Raw genomic sequence first — 22,322 nt, forward strand, 5'->3', positions numbered from 1 at the left:
AAAAAAAAAAAAAAAACAACCCCACCAAAATGTCTTAGAATCTGTACACATGACCCTCTACCAGCTTGTGAAGGAGCAGGATGGGGACCCAGCCGGTTCACAGAGGCCCTCGGAAGCACAGGTCCTCTGCACAGCACTATTCCTTAGGAGTGGGCATTCTCCCCAGGACGACAGGCCCTGCAGCCGTAGGACTCAGTCCACTCGTGCCCATTCTCCTTAAAGAGCACCTGCTTTATGTGGGAGTAACATCCATGTCATGAGGGTTGGGGGACTCAGGAGGGACATCAAAGCAGAGTTACAACGGCAGCTTGAGCAAGAGATGACACTTGGGCAGCAAGTAATGTCTTCCACAGCCTTTCCCGGAGAGCTTGAACCGCATGGCCCCTGAGGTATGGACATTCGACCAGATGGTACAGGCGAGGTATATCAGGGTGTGGCCACATGGTGGCCACCTCAGAGACAACAACCTGCACGATATCTTCCTGTGGGTGGAGCTTCTGGGCTGTAAGCCAAGTACAGGTCAGCTTGGGAGCTGGAGGGACAAGGGTGGGCCGTGTGATGTCAGGAGTCCTTAGTCGTATGTTTTCCACAGTGTCCCCATTGGCACCCCTGTGTCCAGGGACCAGGCACCGCTGTGCCAGTGGTGAATGTACCCCAAAGGGTGGTCCATGTGATGGTGCTGTGGACTGTGAGGATGGCTCTGATGAGGAGGGCTGCGGGCTGCTGCATGCAGGCACTACCAGCAGGTATGGCCTGGCTTTGGGCTTGACATAGGTGGAAAGGTGAGGGGGGGGAGCCCTGCCTTGCCTTCACACACCATGACTGTTGAGGAGTCACAGCTGGGTGCCCCTGAGCCCTTACCACCATAAGAGCCTTGGGTTCCGTACATTCTCCTGATACCTGGAGTTTAGCAACTCTCAAAGGATGGCCCCTGAGCTAAGGCCACCACCACCACCCAGCATGATAGATAGATGGGAGTCACTCAGTTTCTACCTGGTCCTGAGGGTGGCAGTGGGAGTGCTTTACCCATCCTGTGGTGATCCTGTGGTGATCATGGCATGATCAAGCTGAGACTACTGTTAGAGCTCACCTTTGTCCAGCCTTGGTGGGCAGTGCCCCTCCTGAATGCCCTACCCTAGTCCAAAAACCCCTGATCTCTTTGGGATGGCTGGGCTCCAGAGCTGGGAGATTCCCTGGGCCCTCTTGGTGGTTTTTCTTCCTAGAGTCCATCCCATGGCCAGGACCCCAGCCCTCTCCCCGACTCAGCCTGGAAAGTTTCCGTTCCATCCCAGGGAGGTGAGTGGGGATTTGAGTTCCACTCCCTCAGCAGTGCACTTTCTGTATCTACATTGTCCTCCCTCTGTATGCATTCAGACAGTGGCTTTTCCTCCAGCCTGTGTTTCCTGATGCTATTCTGTCAGGCCTTCAGTCCTGAACTGTCTGATAGCCAACTTGGCGCAAGGTAGGGTGCTGAGTGCTGGAGGGACAGAGTGGTACAGAGATGGGCAGGACAGGGCATCGAGGTAGTGCAGTCTGGGTGGCAAGGGCTCTGTCATGGGTAAGGAAACACCAGGGCATCTGCTTTTGGAATCTGTGCCTGGACTCCCCAGAGGCATCTGGGATAAAGCTTGAAGGGTGACACAAAGAGGGACAGGGCACTTTTCCATGGACAAACAACCTGCTCAGGGCATTGGGGAGGCTCAGGACTTTGGGGGAAAGAGATGAAGTGGTTGCACAGGTGGGCCAGAGGGCCAATGTCTGAGGATCATCTACCTTGCAGAGGAGGTTAGCTCGTTCATGACTTCTGTGGGCCAGTGGCTTGGGATATTCAGCCTCCTTACCTTGCAGGAGAATTACCTCTGTCCTCAGCTCTGGGCTTCTGGAAACAGATAGAGGTGGGAAGGAGGAAGCTGTGGCCTGGCTAAGCTCTCTCCCTCTGCAGGGTCTGCCAGACATGGATCACCAGCAGCCCAAGCAGGAATCATCCTTGCCTAGTGCAGGTGTGTGCACTGACTCCAAACCCCTTCCCAAATCCCTATCCTTGTCATCCCTTCCCCTTTTAGAGCGAAGGCTGTGGTGTTCCAGAGGCTGAAACACTCTCTTCCTAATTCTCCTAAGACCAGAGAGCTTAGGGTCAAGAGACACCACTCACCAGGCTCATGGCCAGGACAGCCGACCAGACCCAGGATGTGAGATCTGAGGGGACAAAGACAGTTCGTAGGGCTGTGCAATTGTCACTAAGGCTGTATCCCCCATTCCTATTCTGGACCAGCCTCCGTGAGAAAGTTGGAATACCATCTGGCCCCATCTATGTCTTTCTGCCCACCTAACCACAATGCTAGGTGCTTTTCTAAAGTGTTTGATGGCAACAAATGTCCGAAGTGGGCATGAGAGAGAAGGGAGGGTGCCCATCTTAGGATACTTCTAAACAGTAAAAGGGACTCCCTGCCCAGCATGATCAGTACCAGTTTCCCCATGGCTACTGATCAGCCACCTGCACCCTGGTCTCCAAGGGAGCTGTCTCAATGTGGGGTGAGATGGGTGTGGATCACCAAAGGAGCAAGTTGTACTGACTACCCTGGGATATACTGAACAAACCATCCCAACTCTGCTCCTCAGTTTCCTCACTATGAAAATAGGAGGTTCTTCCCCGTGAATTCTAGTAGACGTTGTTCAACAGTCTGGCTGCACCATGTCTTTGTGGTTTTTGTTGTTGTTGTTGTTTTTAATGAATGTAAATACACTGTTGCTCTCCTCAGACACACCAGAAGGGGGCATCAGATCCCATTATAGATGGTTTTGAGCCACCATGTGGTTATTGGGAATTGAACTCAGGTCCTCTGAAAGAGCAGTCAGTGCTCTTAACCACTGAGTCATCTCTCTAGCCTATCTCTGTGTCTTTTTTTCCCCCCAAAACAGGGTTTCTCTGTATAGCCCTGGCTGTCCTGGAACTCACTCTGTAGACCAGGCTGGCCTCGAACTCAGAAATCCACCTGCCTCTGCCTCCCAAGTGCTGGGATTAAAGACATGTGCCACCACTGCCCAGCATCTTTTGTTAAAAAAAAAAAAAAAAAAAAAAAAAAAAAAAAAAAAAAAAAAAAAAAAAATCACATGTGGGCTCATGGGATGAATCCTGGTCTCATTCTAAGTTTGATACCAAAAAAGATGTCTTTGAAGATGAATATTTTGGCAGAAAATGCATGTCTGGCTCTCCTTTTCACTACAGCTGTCAGGAAGCTTAAATCAAGTCTTCACATCAGTAGCAATGCCCCCACCCCGAGTCTCAGTCATGTTTGCTCCTTCTGCTGTTACATTTAAATGGCCCCAGTCCTTTCTCAGTTCCTAGTACCTTATTTTACAGTGAACTCATACTGGGAAGTCTTCATGCAACTAGAGTACAGTGTTAGATCACATCTGTTTCTCCTCCTCTTCCTCCTCCTCCTACTCCTCCTCCTTCTTTTTCCTCTTTCACTTAACCCTCTTCGCATGCTCCTTAGGTGATATAAACCCTTTCTTTTTTATCTGAGAGATCCTGTGATAGCTGTGATTATCCTGCACCATGTAGGAACCAGAGGTACTTCTCAGGATCTGTCTCACCACCTCTCTTAGGACAGGGAGCGGAGGCAGTGATGGCTCACTCCCCCTCCATCCTCAGCGGAGACAGCAGGTCTCATATGTACTTCTGAGGGCCCTCTGCCTGTTTCAGGGCAGTCCATGCAGACACTGACCACTACCTCCGCCTTCCCTCCTGGTGCCAAGAGCCTACACCCGGGAATGGCAGCTGTGACGGTGCATCCCTCACACTTAGTCACACCAGGGACTCCTGTTGGTAAGACTCTTCACCCTGGAAAACCTGTGTGAACCTAGCTTCTCTATGAGGAGCAGAAGCCAAAAGAGCTTCACCACTTAGATCAAGGTCATATTGCTCTATGTCATTTCTTGCTAGAGTGGGCCTTTCTGACTCAACTCACTCTTTTTTCATTACCCCAAGAAAGGCAAAAAGTGATATATCCTAGATGCTAAGAGGAGAGAAGTTGGGGGCTGCTTGGAACTGACCAAGGAAGAAGGGTAAGGGTGGCTGACTTCCAAGTCAGCTGGCATCCTGTCTGCAGGTCAGAGTGTCAGCCCCAGGCCCTTCCCACCCATGCGGTGTGGCCCTGAGCAGGTGCCCTGTGATGTACTGGGCTGTGTGGAGCAGGAGCAGCTGTGTGACGGGAGGGAGGACTGTCTTGATGGCTCCGATGAGCAGCACTGTGGAGAGCTGGAGGGACTGCATCACACACTGGGGATGGCAAGAGGGCTTCAGGCCTGGGTAGCTCATGTGGGAAGGATATGGGAGGGACTGGAGCAGAAAGGAATGGGGAGAAATTGTAAACAAGACCAGAGTCTTTGAAGATGATGGAGAGAACAGGCTACGCCTTGGGTCCCAGCCGGTTTTGTTACACCTGTTTGCCTGCTGAGGACGCTCAGCTGTCCATCAGTCTGCCTTCCTACTTATCGGTTGATACATCCACCCCACCATTCCCCCATACTCACCCATCTACCCATCCACTTAGCCATTGCTCCATCTACCTCTTTATGTATCTGACACCCACCTTCTCTTTTTAAAAATATTTTTATTGTTTTTATTTGTGTGTGTGTATGTGTGTGTGCATGAGTGTATACCACATGTGTGTACTCATGGAGACCAGATAAGGATATTGGATCCCTTGAAATTGGAATTAAAATGGTTGTGAACCAGCATGTGGGTGCTGGGAATCATGTTTGATTCCCAACAAGCAGTGCTCTTAACCACTGAGGTATCTCTAACCCCACCCATATACTCTTAAATCTACCCATCTATACACACACCCATCTTTTCATCCACACATCCATACATCTGATCATTTATTCAATCTGTCCATCCCTCTCTCCAAATGTATATCCATTAATCTATTGACCCATCTATCTACCCATCTTCCCATGTATCCATTTGCTATCTTTTTATCTACCTATTGTCTGTCTGTCTATGCATTCATTTATTTACTATTGCACCTGCCTACCCACCTATTTACTTTCCATCTACTTAGCTATCCCATCCACACAGTTATCTCCCTGTCAATCCATCCATCTATCCATGTACCCACATATTCATCCATCTATACTCACAGTCTCTACTCATCTGTCCATCCATCCATCTGTCCATCCATCCAAGGTAGATCATTTCCATCAAAGCTTGGTTTTCCAATCCAAAGAAAAAGTGTTAACCAATTATAGTAACCAGCACCACCCCGGTGCTGGTTATACTATACTATACTATACTATACTATACTATACTATACTATAGTATACTAAAACCAATTATAGTAACCACCCCAGAGAGGACCCATTCGGAGAGAGGATAGCCAAGCAGAAGGGCTGTTCTGCATGCACTGACTTCTCTCTGGATACTTACAAGCAGAGAAACTGTGAAACTGTGTAGAACAAAGACCTTGAGGGCTCATCCTGGGTGGAAGATAGCAGAAGCCTGGGAGGAGTAGAAGGTCCTGGGCCTCTGCTCAGCAAACTGTCCTGATCTTGGCCTCAAGTTCAAGGGACTCAGCTTCTCATCCAGCCAGGAATCATTTATGTGGCTCCCTTCTCTCTCCTCAAATTACCAATTGGCAGCAAGTGCTGAGCCCTTCACTGTGCCTACTACTGCCCTCCCTGGATTGCCGGCCTCAAGGGCCCTCTGCTCCCCAACTCAGCTGAGATGCGGCAGTGGGGAGTGCCTACCCCTTGAGCATCGCTGTGACCTTCGGGTGAACTGCCAGGATGGCTCTGATGAGGATGACTGTGGTACGTGCTGGCCTGAGGCACAGTCCTGAGGGCCCTGTTCCTACTTGAGCCTCCTACTAAGCCCTGGTGTGCTGTCTCCTGCAGTAGACTGTGTGTTGGCACCTTGGACTGGCTGGAGTGACTGCAGCCGGAGCTGTGGCCTGGGCCTCGTCTTCCAGCACCGAGAGCTGCTGAGACCTCCCCTGCCTGGAGGCAGCTGTCTGTCGGACCAGTTCCGTAGCCAGTCCTGCTTTGTGCAAGCCTGCCCAGGTAGCCTAGCACCCCCGAAGGAAGCCGGGCTTGGCCGATGGCTGTAGGAGACCTGGTTGGATCGTATCAGAGTTCCTCAACAAGTGCCCTGCTCTCCTTGTGTTCAGGCTTCTGAGACTCTGGCACAAAGATAGTCACGTGATCGCTGCTTTCAAAGAGCTGTCAGGATACTCACTCCTCTGGCCCCACCCACCCTTCCTTGCCTGCCTAGGTAGCCCGAGGGAATCTGGTATTTCTACAGTCTTTTCTACCTCCATCCATTCACGTTTCCCTGTGTGGGGTGGAAGGAAGGTGTTTTAAGTGATACTAGCTACCACTCACCTGCCCCTGGCTCCATAGCTGAAGGCCTTATAGACCCTTTTGTTCAGTCATTCGACCACAGTGGCTCCCAGCTTGCTCTATGTGCTGCTGAGAGGATACCCGGACGCGTGCACGAGCGCACACACATACACATACACAGACAGAGACAGACGTACACACACATGCGAGTGAACAGAGAGAGACGCACACATACACAAACACACATGCAGAGACAGACAGATACACACACACACACACACACACACACACACACACACACACACAGCTCCTATATCAGGTTTCCTCTGGCTTTGGTAGCTTCCCTATATCACTGCTACCAGATGTGCACCACTTAGAGTTATGTCACTGTAACCTTGCCAGGGACTGGAACTCTATCCTTGGAGTTACCAGGTGGCTTTCACTGATTTTCTCACCCACAGGTAGTCTTCCACAAGGAAGTCCAGGACAAGGACTTTAGAATTACTTGGGTGCTGCCCTTGGCTGCCAGGCCACCGGCCCCCAAGGGGGCTGGGAGGGGCTCCCTGGCTTGGCCCTCCCCCTCTCCTACACAGCCTGTCTCCTTGGAGTGTTTCTAGTGGACCCCCTTTTTCCTCTACAGTGGCCGGGGCATGGGCAGATTGGGGGCCCTGGGAGCCCTGCAGTGTTTCCTGTGGAGGTGGCCACCAGAGTCGCCAGAGGGACTGTGTGGACCCTCCTCCTAAGAATGGAGGTACCCCATGCCCTGGGCCTTCCCATGAGAAGGCACCCTGCAACTTGCAGCTCTGCCCAGGTGACACAGGTAAAGGGAAGTTGGCTGGGAGGGAGGGGCCTCCGACAGTAGAGTCCCAGGGTTTGTCTCAGGATCTTCTGGTGCCCATCCTACTTGAGCTCTTCTCTCCTCAGACTGTGAGCCAGGCCGTGTGCATGTGAATGCTGAGCTGTGCCAGAAGGGACTGGTGCCCCCATGTCCACCCTCCTGCCTGGACCCCGAAGCCAACAGAAGCTGCAGTGGGCACTGTATGGAAGGTGAGGCAGAGCCAGAAAGAGGAAGTAAGAGGTGCCCTCCCAACCCTGTCCCTAATCGACCTTTCCTTGCACCCAGGATGCCGCTGCCCTTCTGGGCTCTTCCTCCAGGACTCTCACTGTCTGCCCCTCTCTGAATGCCCCTGCCTGGTGGGCCAAAAGCTGATGCAGCCCGGGCTTGCCTTCCTGCTAGACAACTGCAGCCAATGGTGAGCATGCTGCACTAAGGGATGGTGCTAGTCCAGGGTTGAATACTGGGGTGGGAGAGGGGGCTGGGCCAGGGGAGGGCTCTGGATCAAGAGATGGTGCTGAATGGAGAGAGACTCCTGGTGCTGATGGGTCCTTTCCCTTCTGTTCTCTGTAGCATATGTGAGAAGGGGACATTGCTGTGTAAGCCAGGGACCTGCTCCCAGTCCTGTGGCTGGTCTGCCTGGTCCCCTTGGACTGCTTGTGATCGCTCCTGTGGCTCTGGAGTGAGGACCAGGTTCAGGTGTGGAGCTGCAGCAAGAGTGGAAGAGATGGGGAGGGAGGATCAGAGTGGGCTGCTCTAGTAGGTAGGGCAGTGATAGATGGGAAAAGGATAATGAGGGCAGGAGTCCTGGGTGGTGAAGGAGGAAGATGGATACCCAGGCAAGTCTCTCTTCAGGTCTCCCACTAACCCTCCTGCGGCATTTGGAGGTTCCCTGTGTGAAGGTGACAGGCAGGAACTGCAGGCCTGCTACACAGACTGTGGGACAGGTACTATAAAACAGGGGACTGTCTTCCTCTTCCCAAGTCCTTGACCTGGCTGGTACCTTAGATGGCTAGTGAGTGAAGCTGTGCTGGAGGGGGCTGGTGTCTCTTTGTCTCCTTTCCTGCCTGAACTCCAAGGCCGAGAGAAACTGCAGTGGGTACTGTGGAAGGTGAGGCATAGCCAGAATATGGAAGCAAGAGTTGTGTCCACCCCTCCACGCTGTGGTCCTGGAACCAGGCTACTGGGCTTTGGGGTGGGATAGCTCTTGTGCAGACTTCCTGGGTACCTGGGCAGGCTGGATGCGGGGACAGGTGTCTGCGGAACCTAGAAGAATAAGGCTGCTGTGTGCCCAGGGAAGATGGGACTCCTAGAGACAGGATAAAGGTGCCAGTTTGCCTCTTTGCCTCAGGCTATGTGGGGACCAAGGGAGGTCTGCAGTGCAGGCTACTTGCTGTTGGTCTGTGAGGCAGAATGAGGGGCGGGTAACAGGGAATGAGGGCAGGAGGCTGAGTAGTGGGGTCCTGGAATCAGTAGAGAGTGAATGGTGGTCTCAGACGGGTGGTCACAGGTCACAGGAAACATTGACATTTCCTATACAGAGAAATCTAGACGAGTTGGGCCGAGCGACTGAAGATGGGGAATGTATTGTGGGCTGTTGGCTGAACCATGGGGAAGCATCGGCAGGAACTCAGGCAGGTTCCATGGAAAGCTGTGCCCTAGGGAAGAGTGAAACGTGGAGCTGCAGAGTAGGGTTCTAATAACAGAGCCATAGGAGCAATCCTAACCCTTCATAGCTTCTTTGGACCTGACCCAGACCCCCAGTTCTCTGGCTGGCCTGTCTCTATACAACAGGCTTTCCTTTCAGAGACACCAGGTTGGACACCCTGGACATCCTGGTCCTTCTGCTCCCAGAGCTGCCTTGTCCCTGGGGGAGACCCTGGCTGGCGGCAGCGCTCTCGACTGTGCCCCAGCTCCAGGGACATATTCTGTCCGGGAGAGGCCACCCAGGAGGAACCCTGCAGCCCCGCTGTATGCCCAGGTACAGGCCTGCCTTCTTGGTGTGGCTGGGAACATAGTGGAAAGAGGAACAAAAGAGAATGACCCCTTGATCTAGTCCAACCCCCAGGAAGGAGGGGAAACAGCCAACCTGGTGGATGTCCTTAAGCCACCCCATCTCACCCCAACCCAAAGTCTCCTTAAAAATGGGAAACTTTGATTGATATTATTTGGTATTATTTGAAATCCTCCCCTGCCCATATTTTACCACTGTGGCCTCTGTTCTTCCTGACAGTGCTGAGTACCTGGGGTTTATGGGCTTCCTGGTCCACCTGCTCAGCCTCCTGCAATGGTGGCATCCAGACTCGTGGGCGCAGCTGCTCTGGTTCTGCTCCTGGGAACCCTGTGTGCCTAGGACCCCACACTCAGACCAGAGACTGCAACACGCATCCATGCACAGGTGCCACATTTCTTCCACACTCTCCAGGTGGCCATGTCCACCCAGGGTTTTGACCGTTCCAGCCTTCTCTTTTCGCTTATCTGACCTCTGACTTCAGAGCATGCCACAGAGAGCTAGGGAGCCTTTGGGGATTCTAGTGACTCTCCAAGTCCCCTCCTCCTCCCACTTGCTGGGAACTAGATACTGGGCCAGACACTTTACTTGTCTCCGATAAGGGTATATGACCTTGGAGGCAGAGCCAGTCATGAGCAAAACTCAGTGGGGAGCAGCATCAGCCCATGAAGTCTGCTTTCTTTGCTCCCTGATCCTCTGGGCATTCCTCCTGGCCCAGACACTGGTGTCCTCCTGTTCTCAAGAGTATTCATATCCAGTGGAGCCCAAGCTCTGGGATCAGGGGAGGGAATGGGAGAGGACTGGCGGGGAGGGACTTCCTCACCTCTGCCCTGTCAATCACTACATCCAGGCTTTCCTTCTTGTCAGCATCTCTCCTGGCTCAGACCCTCTCTGTCTTCTCACCTAGCCCAGTGCCCAGAGAACATGGTATTCCGCTCAGCAGAGCAGTGTCTCGAGGAAGGGGGTCTGTGCCCTCAGCTGTGCCTGGCACAGGATCCTGGGGTGGAGTGCACTGGCTCCTGTGCTCCTAGCTGCAACTGTCGCCCTGGCCTCTTCCTGCATAATGCTAGCTGCCTGCCCCTCAGCCAGTGTCCCTGCCAGCTGCATGGGCAGCTCTATGCACCAGGAGCAGTGGCTCGCCTAGACTGCAACAACTGGTAGGCTAACAGTAGAGGATGGGGTGGGGACAGGGCAGGGGAGAGGTGGTAGGAAGGGCTATGCTCCACAGTCAGGCAGAAGTGGACTCACTCACATAATCTCTTATTGGTGCGTGTTGGGGACGGGAGGGGTCTCGCGGAGGACAGTGGACTGAATATGTACTGAAGCCTTCTGGAAGGGGTTTTCTCTTTCTTGAATGTAATTCTCTACATAGGAGCCCTTGGAGTCTGCTCTTTGAAGTACCGATTCTCAAAACTGACACAAGGTTTTGCCAGCAGAGGGCACCCTAAAACACTCCTCCCACCCCCAACACGCTCGTGTGCGCACACACTCTACCCCCAGCATTACAACAGAGCCCACTGAATTTGGTAGGGAGGTCTGAGAAGTCTAAGTCACAGCATTTACTTCATGTTATATATTTGGTAGCCCAGCTTCCTTGTCCTTGAGGCAGGTATCCAGTGTTTCAAGGGCAAGGGCTGGGTGAACTGGATTAGAGCTCACTGAACCATCTCTTGACAGCACCTGCATCTCTGGAGAAATGGTGTGCACGTCAGAGCGCTGTCCAGGTACTCCCTCCATGTGATGATGATCAGTGCTGAGACTATGGGAGACTTTAGACCCTTCAGAGATAGCCTCCTAGGATGTCGGTAATTTCCCAGGAAAGTCAGGGTCCAGGGCAGCTTGCCCTGGTCTCAGACATCTGACCCTTCACCCTGGCAGTGGCCTGTGGCTGGAGCCCCTGGACTCCATGGAGCCCTTGCAGCCAAAGTTGTAATGTGGGCATTCGACGGCGCTTCAGAGCAGGCACTGCACCACCAGCTGCCTATGGGGGTGCCGAGTGCCAAGGTCCCAACCTAGATGCTGAATTCTGCAGTTTGAGGCCGTGCCAAGGTGAGAGTGGGGACCTAGGGCCCGAGACTTCCTTGAAGAACCTATCTAGGGTTCCATCCAGAGAGAAACCAAGAATACCCCTTAGGACCCCATAAGTTCTATAAGGAACTTCCCCTAAAGGTCCTAAGAGGTGGGTCCCCAGAGGCCTTGTGAGTACATTCTCTAAGAAAGACCTTCCCTAGAGGCTAGCCCACTTCCTCTCTGGAGTCACCAGGTCTCCTAGGGTAGAGGTGATCCTGCAGGTGAAGTTACACAAGATGAGAAGGAAGGGATGTGTTTGGATATCTGGTTTTGGGAAGGATGTGTGCTGGGTGTGGAAGGTGAGACCTTTAGAGACCTGAATTTTACCCATAGGCCCTGGTGCAGCATGGGGTTCCTGGACTCCATGCTCAGTGCCCTGTGGTGGTGGCTACCGAAACCGCACTCAAGGCAGTGGCCCGCACAGCCCTATTGAGTTCTCTACCTGCAGCCTGCAGCCCTGTGCAGGTGAGGGATGCCATGGGGAGGCTTTAGTTCTCATTCCCACCAAGCTAGGACACTTCAAACACCCTGCCCTCTGCAGCCCTGTTGCTTAAAACAGTATGATCCCTATGGCTACCTCAGCAATACCCAGAGCTGGTGCCTCTCCCATGCTAGGATCCTAGAAGGAATCTGAGTGGACAGACTTTGTGCTGCCCCTTTGCCATATGTGTCTACAGGACCAGTGCCAGGTGTGTGTCCAGAGGACCAGCAATGGCTGGACTGTGCCCAGGGTCCAGCCTCCTGTGCCCATCTCAGCATCCCTAGAGAGGCGAACCAGACCTGCCACCCTGGCTGCTACTGCCTCTCTGGAATGCTCCTGCTAGTAAGTATCGCACTGCCTGGCCACAACTGGCACTGCCTCATGGCCTGGGACCCTGGTTTAGCGAGGAAGGGATAGCGAGGGGCCTGGGCAACGGTGCCAAAGGTTTGGGACTGGGGACAAAGAGCCTGCTAAGTTAAAGACACACTAGATAGCTGGTCTCTTGTTTATGAAAGTGGTGGTGGATCAGAGAAGTGTTTTATAAATTTTACTCCTTCAAATGTGTGCCCTCTTACCCACTACCAACTATGTGCAGAGCACTTACTAAGTATATAGTTTTAGACTGGGCAATCAGGTGAGTGGGAACATCAGGCACACTCAGGGTTGCCTCCTGGTGCTGGCTAGAGACACGGCTACATTCCTTAAAGAAAATGGTTGCAGGGGTTGGTGGAGGGTGTTCTGCTGTGATTTAAGTCACATGGTTCATATGAGAAATATATATCTCACACAATTGATTTCATTTAACAGTTCAGTCTTTACAATGGAAGGGGGTTATTTTCTGCCTGAAGGAGAGGCCCATGTGCCCATGTGATTCTCAGCTGAGGATCTGCTTTGCTCACTGACAGAGGGACCTGTGTAGAGCTCTATGGAAGGCATCTGGGCAGCAATTGAGATAGACTGGGAAACTGAGTTCTGGCTTTGACTGGAGCAGGCTGGAGCCGGGATGACAAAGGGCTTTCTGTTCCAGAATAATGTATGTGTCCCTGCTCAGGACTGCCCCTGTGCCCACAGGGGGCACCTTTATTCCCCAGGAAGTGCTGTGATTCTTCCATGTGAGAATTGGTAAGACCCTCCCACCCTCAGTTCTGCAGTAGCCCTGTGGTCCCTGAGGACCACAGGTATGGCTCTCCTCAGGAGCAGGGGATATTGGCTCCAGTTGGCCAAAGAGATGCTCATCCTTCCCCTAGCCACAACCAACCAGCCCTGCCATCTGAACCTGCCTGCAACTCTCCAGCCACCCATCCTTGTCTGTCTTCTCTCAGGGGCTGGAAACACACTCAGTGGCAGAGGACTTGCCTGGCATGTATCAGACTGTTAATTAAATCTCCAGTAATGAAATCACCTGCCTTCTTATTCCCTACTTGTGTTAATTTCTAGGATTGTTGTAACAAAATATACCATACCTATAAACAACATGCACATAAACACATGCATATACACATGCACGCCAAGCACATGCACACATACATACATACATACACACACACAAACACATACACATGTACACAAAGATGCACATATTCTAGAGGTAGGTGCCTTGAAAAGCAGCCATTGATGGCCACACCTGTCCTAGATCAAGGTGTTGGCAGACCTGGTGCTTTTTGAGGGCTGAGAGAGCATTTGTTCCAACTTCTTTTTGGCACCAATCTGGCATTTTCTGGCTTGCAGATGGCTGTCTTCTTTACGTCGTCTTCCCCCTGTGTATGTCAGCATCCAGATACCCTTTTCTTACAAGAACACAGGTCACACTGGGTTGGCCACACCCCGCCCTCCAACAACCTTACTAATTAACTTACCTCTGGAAGGATCTTATTTCCAAAAAAAAAAAAAAAAAAAGGTCACAAGTGCAAGTTCCAGGTGCAGAGTTTGAGTATAGTCTCTGTGGGTACCAAGTAGACCTGGGGTGCACCCAAGTCTCTGCTTTTCCTTCTAGTTCCTGCATCTCTGGGATCATCACCAACTGCAGCTCCTGGCCTTGTGAGGAAGGTGAGAAAGGCTTCTCACTCATGTGCCCTTGCTTCTCATCCCTGGCAGCCATGGGTCTCGGTTGAGATAGGAGACAAACCCCAGGAGACCGGAGGCAGAAGGTGTCATGGTACTTCTCCACACTGCATCATTCTCTTCTCTCCTTCTCTCTGTCCCTTATACACACCCAGATCAGCCTGCATGGTCATCCTGGACTCCATGGAGTGTATGTTCAGCCTCTTGCAGCCCTGCCCGACGCCACCGGCACCGCTTCTGTGCCAGGTCCTCCAGTAGGGCACCCTTCAGTTTGGTTGTGCTGACTACAGTGGCTGCCCCCACAACTCTCTGCCCAGGCCCTGAGGCTGAGGAAGAGCCTTGCCTCCTGCCAGGATGCAATCGTAAGTGGCCCTTTAAGCTGATGCTTGCCCTGAAGGGTGGGGCCATCTCTGGGGTACCTCATCCTTGTACCAGCAGCCTCTAGCAACCTTAAACCTTTTCACATTCCTTCCTCTCAGAAGCAGGGGGCTGGAGTCCTTGGAGTCCCTGGTCTGGCTGTAGTCGGAGCTGTGGAGGAGGCCTGCGGAGCCGGACCCGAGCCTGTGACCAGCCACTGCCCCAGGGCCTGGGGGATTTCTGTGAGGGACCTCAGGCCCAGGGGGAGGCCTGCCAGGCTCAGCCATGTCCAGGTACCTGATGAGGATGTGGTGGTCCTAGGAACGAAGAACAAGAAGCTGGGAAGCAGTCTTGGGAGGCAGACCAAAGTCTCTAACCTACTTTCCGCCCATTCTGTCTCCCCAGTGACCAACTGCAGTGCTATTGAAGGGGCAGAGTACAGCCCCTGTGGCCCTCCTTGTCCCCGCTCCTGTGATGACCTTGTGGTGAGTCTGGTCCCCCTTGATACTCCCACCTGACCTTTGGCTGTCCAGAGAAACATCTTGTGGGAACCAAGAGTATATGGCCTTGGCTCATAGTCTGTTGCAGAGAGTAATGGGGGCAGAAATCCTGATCTGAGGCTCTGGTTTTTAGTTTACAACAGTGTAGGCTTGCTCCATCTTGCTGATGAGAGAGGCAGCCTCATCCAGCAGCCCTTGGCTTTGGTACAGCCAATGTTTCTAAATTAAAATGCCATTGCAAACACAGCATAAACATGTGGGAGGGAGAAATCATCTCACTATATTATCTTAAGTGCCATAAACATTTGGTGTACAAAGTGTGTGTGTGTGTGTGTGTGTGTGTGTGTGTGTGTGTGTTTCTGAACACCTACACAGACACTGTAGACACAGATGGAGGCAAACACAGACAAGGTCTCTGAATCTGTGATCCCACATTCTGGGAGGAGGAAGACAGACATGGATTAAAGACTGGACATAATAAGAGCTCAGAAGATGAAAAGGCACTTTGAGGCCTGACACACACACACACACACACATAGAGACACACACACACACACAAGGACTGGGGGCAAGGGATGTCTCCAGAGAGGTGATGGGGAGGAAGAAGGGGTGCAAGAGAGTTCACCTAGAATGGCATGGTCACTGTAGGTCATCATGAACAAGGCCTGTTCCCAGCTCTTTCCCACGCAGCCTTCCTTGCTATCCAGCTTTCCAGGGCACCTGCTCCCCAAGTGCTGGGGAGGTCTGGGCATGCCTCAGTTCCCTGGAAATCAGTGCAGATCCCACACTGAGTCTGCAACCCCTGGGAATTGGGGTTTCATATTTATAGGGCCCCAGCTCTCACATGCATTCCTTGGGAGCTGAGGGGTTAATCTGTAGGCCTGCTCCCCACCTTCCCCTTCTCAGTAGCAGGGGCCTCAGTGGCATGCTGACTCCCTTCCTCCCCTTCATCAGTTCTTAAAAGAGAAAGTAGTTGTAAAGCCATGCTTTTCTCCCTCGCTGGGCACCCTTCATTCTCACAGTGCTCTGTACTCACGGTAGGGATGTGACTGAGACAAAAGTAAGTTTCGAAAGGAAGGGCTTTTTCAGGTGCATTGTTAGAAGCCCATCGCTTTGCAGAAGGCATAGAGGCACTGAGGGCAGTGGTCATATCACATCCATAACCGGGAAGCAGAGGGATAAGGTTGCTCTTCTCTGACTCAGTCCGGGACCCCCCCTCACGTGGAATGCTACCACTCACATTTAGGGTGTGGTTTTGTTTCCATGGTGATTCTAGATCAAGTTAGCGATCAAGATTAACCATCACACCACCACCCTTCCAACTTGGTCTGGGATTCTTCCTAACTCCCTACCGCAGCCCGTTTCCTGCGGACTAAACCCCTGCTTGCTCTCTGCCCACCTCTCCAGCACTGTGTGTGGCACTGCCAGCCAGGCTGCTACTGTCTTCCGGGCAAGGTACTGAGTGCTGATGGGGCCATCTGCGTGCAGCCCAGTCACTGCACGTGCCTGGACCTGCTGACCGGGAAGCGACACCATCCAGGCACTCAGTTGATGAGGCCTGATGGCTGTAACCACTGGTGAGAGGCCATGCTGTATTCCCGGGGCAGGAGGCAGCATGCTGACAGGAGTGGTTTGCCTGGGGTCTGTGCATCTAAGCTCTGGAGGGCTCAGACAGTGCTGCACTAGATACCCCCGCCCCTGGAGAAGATGTAGAACAGGCCCCATGACACACATCTAATAGGAAAGGAAACTGAGGCAGCCAGCTCCCTGTGTCTGCTGAGGGCTGAGTATTCATTCCTGAGGAGAGAACAAGGTGTTTATTCCTGCTGCCTGCCTTCACTTACCTGCAAACCACCTAGAGTCATTACCAAATACAGCACACCTGGTGGGCTATCCCATAAGGCCAGCTGACTGGACAGACAGGCTTCTGAAGCATGAAAGACTAGGAAGAAGGGAGTAGACTACACCATGAAGGTGCAGAGACGGAGAGGAAGGAAGCATAAGCCAGATGAGTCTGTGACGGCCGAGGCTGTTCTAAACTGTCATCTTGTCCCCTGGCTCCACTCTTGCCCAGCACCTGCATGGAGGGGAGGCTCAACTGCACAGACTTGCCCTGCCAAGGTATGTGCTAGCTTGCAGGGTGGGGAGGGGAGTAGGCGTGTAGGGAGAGTAAGCTCATGATCATTATCAAGTATATCCAGTATCCAGTGCCTACCCTACCGTTTACAGTGTCTGGAGACTGGTGTCCATGGTCAGAGTGGACAGCGTGCTCCCAGCCCTGCAGGGGCCAAACGAGGACCCGCTCCAGGGCCTGTGTCTGCCCTGCTCCCCAGCATGGGGGTACTCCATGCCCTGAGGATTCAGGAAAAACAGGAGTGCAGCATCAAATGGAGGCCTGCCCTAACCCCATTGCATGCCCAGGTGTGATGTTCCCATGAGGTCTGTGATCCTGTCTCAGAAGCCCCAAATATATGTTCTGACCCTAATGACCTAAGGCCTCCTGGGTCTTCCAAGATAGACGATTCTGTCTCCTTGGTGCAGTGGATGGAGCCTGGAGCCCTTGGGGGCCATGGTCTACCTGTAACGCATGCCTGGGGCAGTCCTATCGGAGCAGGGTGTGCAGCCATCCTCCCACCTCTGACGGAGGCATGCCTTGTCTTGGGAGCCATCAGCAGAGTCGCCCTTGTCGAAACAGCTCCACCCTGTGTACAGGTGAAGGCTTTAGGGGTGGGGTAGGTGAGAGTCCTTTGTAGGTCTAGAGACATGCTGCCTCTGCCTCTGGCTACCACTACACATAGAACTCTTCGTAGCGCAGCCTCAAGGTACTTACTTGCCTATGGTTCTGGGTGAGGTGTCAGGGCAGGGCCAGTGTACGCGTAACTCGACGCTCTTACCTCTTGGGATAGCTCCTTAACACTAACTCTTTCACTTTCTTCCTAGACTGTGGAGGGGGCCAGGATCTCTTACCCTGTGGGCAGCCATGTCCTCATTCCTGCCAGGATCTGTCCCTTGGCAGTACATGCCAGCCGGGCTCGTCAGGCTGCCAGTCTGGTTGTGGGTGTCCCCCAGGCCAGCTCTCCCAGGATGGGCTCTGTGTGTTCCCAGCTGACTGTCAGTGCCACTTCCAGCCTAGAGCCATGGGTCAGTAGTGCCTCCCTTCCCCTCACCCCTGCCACCCCTTCCACCAGCAGCCCATTGAGCTCAGTATCACTCTGCCTGGTTCTGCATCTCTACCCATGGGACCCAGGCCCAGGCTATAGGTTGGGAACTGGAAGCCCTACATTTCCCATACCCCAGGCTAGTCCAGGTTAGAGAGTTTGCATCTCCTTCCTTTAGGACATGGGCAATGTTGGAAGGGGGCTCTAGAATGTAGGAGCGTCTGATGAGGGGCAAGGTTGTGCTGTCTAGTCTTCACCCTCACTCCTGTGGCCTTCAGGGATCCCCGAGAACCGGAGCCGGTCAGTGGGGTCCACACTCAGCTCCTGGGAGAGTCTAGAACCTGGAGAAGTGGTAACTGGGCCCTGCGACAGCTGGTAAGTGGGTTGGGAGTGAGCCATGGAGCTGGACAATGGTGACTTCAGGGACGTGGACCAGGCCCTGTTGCTGAAGCCCCTTTCCTTGTCCCCAGCACCTGTGTGGCAGGTGTCCTGCAGTGCCATGAGGTGCCCAGCTGCCCTGGCCTTGGGATATGGAGCTCCTGGGGGCCCTGGGAGAAATGCAGTGTTTCTTGTGGGGGAGGGGAGCAGCTACGATCCAGGCAATGTGCCCGACCTCCCTGCCCTGGACTGGCTCATCAGACCCGAATTTGCCACATCCATGTCTGCAGAGGTGAACTCAGCCATCCTCTATCCCAATGATCCTTTAGCCTTGTCCTGTCAGGCCTGAGCCTGACTCTGAGTGCCTGTACAATCCTCTTTCTGTCCCCTATCATTCTCTTCCCTTGTTAGTTATGAACAAGTAAAGGAGGAGACAGCCAGATCGTGGGGGAGTCTTTGGGGAGGAGACTCTGCCAAGAGGGTGGATACCATGACTTTCAGGCTATAGAGATGGTGGGCACAGAGGAAGGTAGTGAGGCCAGGGTCAGACCGGGCACTGACTCCAGTATTGTCTCAGAGACAGGCTGCCCAGCGGGCCGACTATACCGGGAATGCCAGCCCAGCGAGGGGTGCCCTTTCTCCTGTGCTCATGTCACCGGACAGGTGGCCTGCTTCTCTGAGAGCTGTGAGGAGGGGTGTCACTGTCCAGAGGGCACTTTTCAGCATCACGTGGCCTGTGTCCAGGTGAGAATTCAGCTGGCCTGGACCAAGGCTGTGGCCACTGCCTCGGCATCTATCAGTTCCCTACCCCCAAGGTATCTGTGGCCTCTTAGACAGTCCCCTTTGTCTTTGTCATGGGACTGTAAGTGGCAATGAAACCTGAGAGGCCTTTCCTGCTAGGCTCTCATAACTGCACATGGTACATGGACCAGCAGCCCTATCCTCTGTGTCGGGAACTGTGGATCTTCATTGCCTTTCTCTTCCCTGCCATGTCATTGTGAGGGAAAGACCCCCCCACACTTTGTCTCCAGCTCTGGGGACAGAAAGTCGGCAGGTGTTGCCTCTGCTCTGTTGAATCCAACAGATAGATGTTCCAGGATTCCATACCTAATCCTGGTGGCCTCTGCTAGCAAGAACCTGAGATGATTTCTGGCCCCATTTCCTCGACTGAGAGATTATGACACTGAGCCTAATGGAGAAAGGGTTGCTCCAAGGTTGGGAGGATGTTGAACACCAGTGTTGGTCTCATACTGAGACATCCAGGGTCCTCTGATTACTGGCAAGATTCTTTCTGCCTCATTGAGTCTTGGAGCCTTGGAACCTTGGAGCCTCTGCCAGTGTCTGTCTGCCTGTGTCACTCTAGCTGTCTGTAGAGAAAGATGGCTGACTCTTAGGCCAGCTCACAGTTTACCAGGCCTCATAATCCTATATGTACTGGGAAATGTCTCCTGAGGCCAAGGTCCCTCCCTTCTTTACCATTCCCTCTCTTTCCCCAAGTCTCATCAGAAGCTGTAGATACCTGGTCAGACCGGGCACTGACTCCAGTGTCACTGTCTCCTTATGTTCACCCACCCAGGAGTGCCCCTGTGTGTTGACAGTCTCCCTGCTGCAGGAGCTCCGGTTGGCTAACCCTGCACTCAGATCCTATCCAACCCTTCTGGGAGATGAGGGCAAGCCCCTTGGACCTGGAGATGAGCTGCTCCCAGGCCAGATGCTTCAAACAGTCTGTGGAAACTGGTAAGGGAACCAGCAAGGAGGGGACTGGGCTAAAATGTGGGGGGCGGAGGGGTTAAAGGAGGGATTAGAGGGTGAGGATAAGGAGCCCTGAGCTCTGTCCTCTAGCCTGGCTGGGACTCCTTGGCCACTTTGTCCTGCGCCTCATGCCTGTGCTTTCCCCAGCTCCTGTGTTCATGGGAAGCTGTCTTGCTCTATGGAGGAATGCGCCAGAGACCAGGGCAACTTTGGTCCCTGGGGCATGTGGAGCCTTTGTTCCCGCTCCTGTGGTGGGCTGGGTACCCGTACCCGAACCCGCCAATGTGTGCTTCCCACACTTGTGCCTGGTGGGCTGAGCTGCCGTGGGCCCCTCCAGGACCTGGAATACTGCTTCAGCCCAGAATGCCCTGGTAAGGGAAACAGGATGTTAGCTAGGCGGACAACTGCCTGGCCAAGTATGGCTCAGCCTATCTTTATCCTGCTGGTATCTCTGGGGTTTCCTTCCTTTGGCTCAATAGCTCTAGACTTTTGTTTGGGTCTCTAACCCGCACTTCCGGAGATCTTAGCAGATGCTCTGCAGTATATGGGTGCATTGCAGTCGGGAGGGTACATTGCAGCCCTGAAACACTTCTGAGCAAGGCTTTCCTTTTACACAGGGACGGCGGGGTCCACGGTGGAGCCGGTGACCAGCCTCGCAGGTAGCCCGAGTCTCCCTGCACCTCTCCAGTATGGCTTGTCTTTGGGCTTCTTCCCTTCCCATCCTGCTTCCAGGAAGGGTTGGAGAGCCTTGGCTGACTACCTGAAAGCATACTTACTTTCCTCTACCCCTCCTTCCCACAGGTGGCTGGGGCCCGTGGTCTCCATGGTCTCCCTGTTCCCACAGTTGCACAGACCCTGCTCACCCGGCATGGCGCAGCCGCACACGCCTCTGTCTGGCTAACTGTACAGTAGGAGGCTCCTCACAGGAACGTCCATGTAACCTACCCTCCTGTACAGGTATGACTCTGAAGCTAAACTGAGGCCCTAATCACAGCCTTCAGACCACTGAATTCAACCCACACCTAGAGCTCAACATCTCATTCCCTTAGAACAATCTAATCTAATCTTAGTTAGTTCTAATCTAATCTCAGACAGTGTCTGACGCTAGGCCTCTTGTTCACTCTATTAGCCCTAGCAGATGCTCTGAGCTCTGCCAAGTCTAGCAGTCTCCTCTCTCTCTCTCTCTCTCTCTCTCTCTCTCTCTGTGTGTGTGTGTGTGTGTGTGTGTGTGTGTGTGTGTGTGTGTATAATGTCTGTGGGGTTGTTGCCCATCCCTTAGTAGCTCCATGAGTCAGGGATTTCTGTCCCCTATGAAAACAAGGCACGTAGACTCAGTTGCCAAAACCACACACCCATCAGCATCAGATACAGAACCGGAGCCCGGGTTGGGGATGAAATCACAGCTGGCCCAGGTGAGGAAACCTGAACCTGAGCTGGGGCAGGGGACAGGTTCTGCTAGCTCCAGAGCTTTCTCATCATGCAGCGCTGCCCCCATGCTCTGGCCCTGGCTGTGGATCAGGGAACTGTTTCTGGACATCCTGGGCCCCATGGGAGCCTTGCTCCCGCAGCTGTGGTGTGGGCCAGCAGCGTCGGCTACGAGCATATCACCCTCCTGGGCCTGGTGGACACTGGTGCCCTGACATCCTAACTGCATACCAGGAGCGCCGCTTCTGCAACCTTCGTGCTTGTCCAGGTGAGGGGAGCTAAGGGCAAAGAGTAGCCTGCTTCAGGCTCCTCCCCTCCTCAGATCCAGCCTCTGTCCCTGCTCTTGCCCCGCCCATGCCCATGCCCCGCCCATGTCCCGCCCCCAGGCCCCTCCCCCTGAGTAGCTCTGATGCCTTGCATTAGCCTTCCTGATCATGCTGCCATCATCTCCTGCTTCATGGGATATGTGAGGCCCTAGGTCGGAGCCAAGCCCTGATAGAACCATTCTCTTTTCACCAGTGCCTGGGGCCTGGTCCCACTGGAGTCCCTGGTCCTGGTGTGATCGAAGCTGTGGAGGAGGTCGATCCTTGAGGAGCAGAAGCTGCTCAAGCCCACCACCCAAGAATGGAGGAGCATCCTGTGTTGGGGAGAGGCACCATGTCCGGTCCTGCAATCCTATGCCCTGTGGTACTGCAGTGATGACAGCTACTTCGTGCCTACTGAGCTTAATTCGGCAAAGCTCTCTCCACCCCAACCTCTAACTTCATTTCCACTATTCCCATGGGATGGAGAAGGAAGCAGGCTGTTACTTTGCGGGCTACTAAGAAAACAGAGATGTTCAGGAGAGGGATGGCTGGATCTGGGCACTGGGCAGGGACATCCTATGTGTATCTGAGCCCTTTGTGGCTGAGGGTGGGATGCAAAGATCTACGACCTACTGGCTCATCCC

The 22,322-nt window shown here is 53.4% G+C and overlaps 1 protein-coding gene across 1 annotated transcript in view; it reads left to right on the forward strand.

Annotated features, from left to right (window-relative positions):
- LOC116098854 (SCO-spondin) overlaps positions 1–22,322 on the forward strand; it is a 55,991-nt gene that overhangs the window by 21,240 nt on the left and 12,429 nt on the right. Inside the window, exons 43-81 of the mRNA XM_031381778.1 lie at positions 354–519; positions 593–746; positions 1,224–1,296; positions 1,943–2,000; positions 3,707–3,829; positions 4,113–4,260; positions 5,651–5,817; positions 5,902–6,066; positions 6,986–7,165; positions 7,270–7,392; positions 7,469–7,598; positions 7,754–7,879; positions 8,036–8,127; positions 8,988–9,161; positions 9,414–9,578; positions 10,099–10,348; positions 10,869–10,915; positions 11,070–11,240; positions 11,595–11,726; positions 11,939–12,084; positions 12,770–12,864; positions 13,736–13,788; positions 13,959–14,165; positions 14,283–14,453; positions 14,566–14,645; positions 16,068–16,237; positions 16,735–16,781; positions 16,890–17,081; positions 17,202–17,372; positions 17,601–17,801; positions 18,097–18,193; positions 18,289–18,488; positions 18,774–18,940; positions 19,773–19,933; positions 20,096–20,319; positions 20,566–20,607; positions 20,750–20,905; positions 21,432–21,641; positions 21,893–22,060. Of these exons, the coding sequence (XP_031237638.1) occupies positions 354–519; positions 593–746; positions 1,224–1,296; positions 1,943–2,000; positions 3,707–3,829; positions 4,113–4,260; positions 5,651–5,817; positions 5,902–6,066; positions 6,986–7,165; positions 7,270–7,392; positions 7,469–7,598; positions 7,754–7,879; positions 8,036–8,127; positions 8,988–9,161; positions 9,414–9,578; positions 10,099–10,348; positions 10,869–10,915; positions 11,070–11,240; positions 11,595–11,726; positions 11,939–12,084; positions 12,770–12,864; positions 13,736–13,788; positions 13,959–14,165; positions 14,283–14,453; positions 14,566–14,645; positions 16,068–16,237; positions 16,735–16,781; positions 16,890–17,081; positions 17,202–17,372; positions 17,601–17,801; positions 18,097–18,193; positions 18,289–18,488; positions 18,774–18,940; positions 19,773–19,933; positions 20,096–20,319; positions 20,566–20,607; positions 20,750–20,905; positions 21,432–21,641; positions 21,893–22,060 (5,602 nt within the window). The remainder of the gene's footprint in view (positions 1–353; positions 520–592; positions 747–1,223; positions 1,297–1,942; positions 2,001–3,706; positions 3,830–4,112; positions 4,261–5,650; positions 5,818–5,901; positions 6,067–6,985; positions 7,166–7,269; positions 7,393–7,468; positions 7,599–7,753; positions 7,880–8,035; positions 8,128–8,987; positions 9,162–9,413; positions 9,579–10,098; positions 10,349–10,868; positions 10,916–11,069; positions 11,241–11,594; positions 11,727–11,938; positions 12,085–12,769; positions 12,865–13,735; positions 13,789–13,958; positions 14,166–14,282; positions 14,454–14,565; positions 14,646–16,067; positions 16,238–16,734; positions 16,782–16,889; positions 17,082–17,201; positions 17,373–17,600; positions 17,802–18,096; positions 18,194–18,288; positions 18,489–18,773; positions 18,941–19,772; positions 19,934–20,095; positions 20,320–20,565; positions 20,608–20,749; positions 20,906–21,431; positions 21,642–21,892; positions 22,061–22,322) is intronic.

Source organism: Mastomys coucha, unplaced genomic scaffold (genome assembly GCF_008632895.1).
Source record: "Mastomys coucha isolate ucsf_1 unplaced genomic scaffold, UCSF_Mcou_1 pScaffold20, whole genome shotgun sequence".
NCBI classification, from domain to species: Eukaryota; Metazoa; Chordata; class Mammalia; order Rodentia; family Muridae; genus Mastomys; species Mastomys coucha.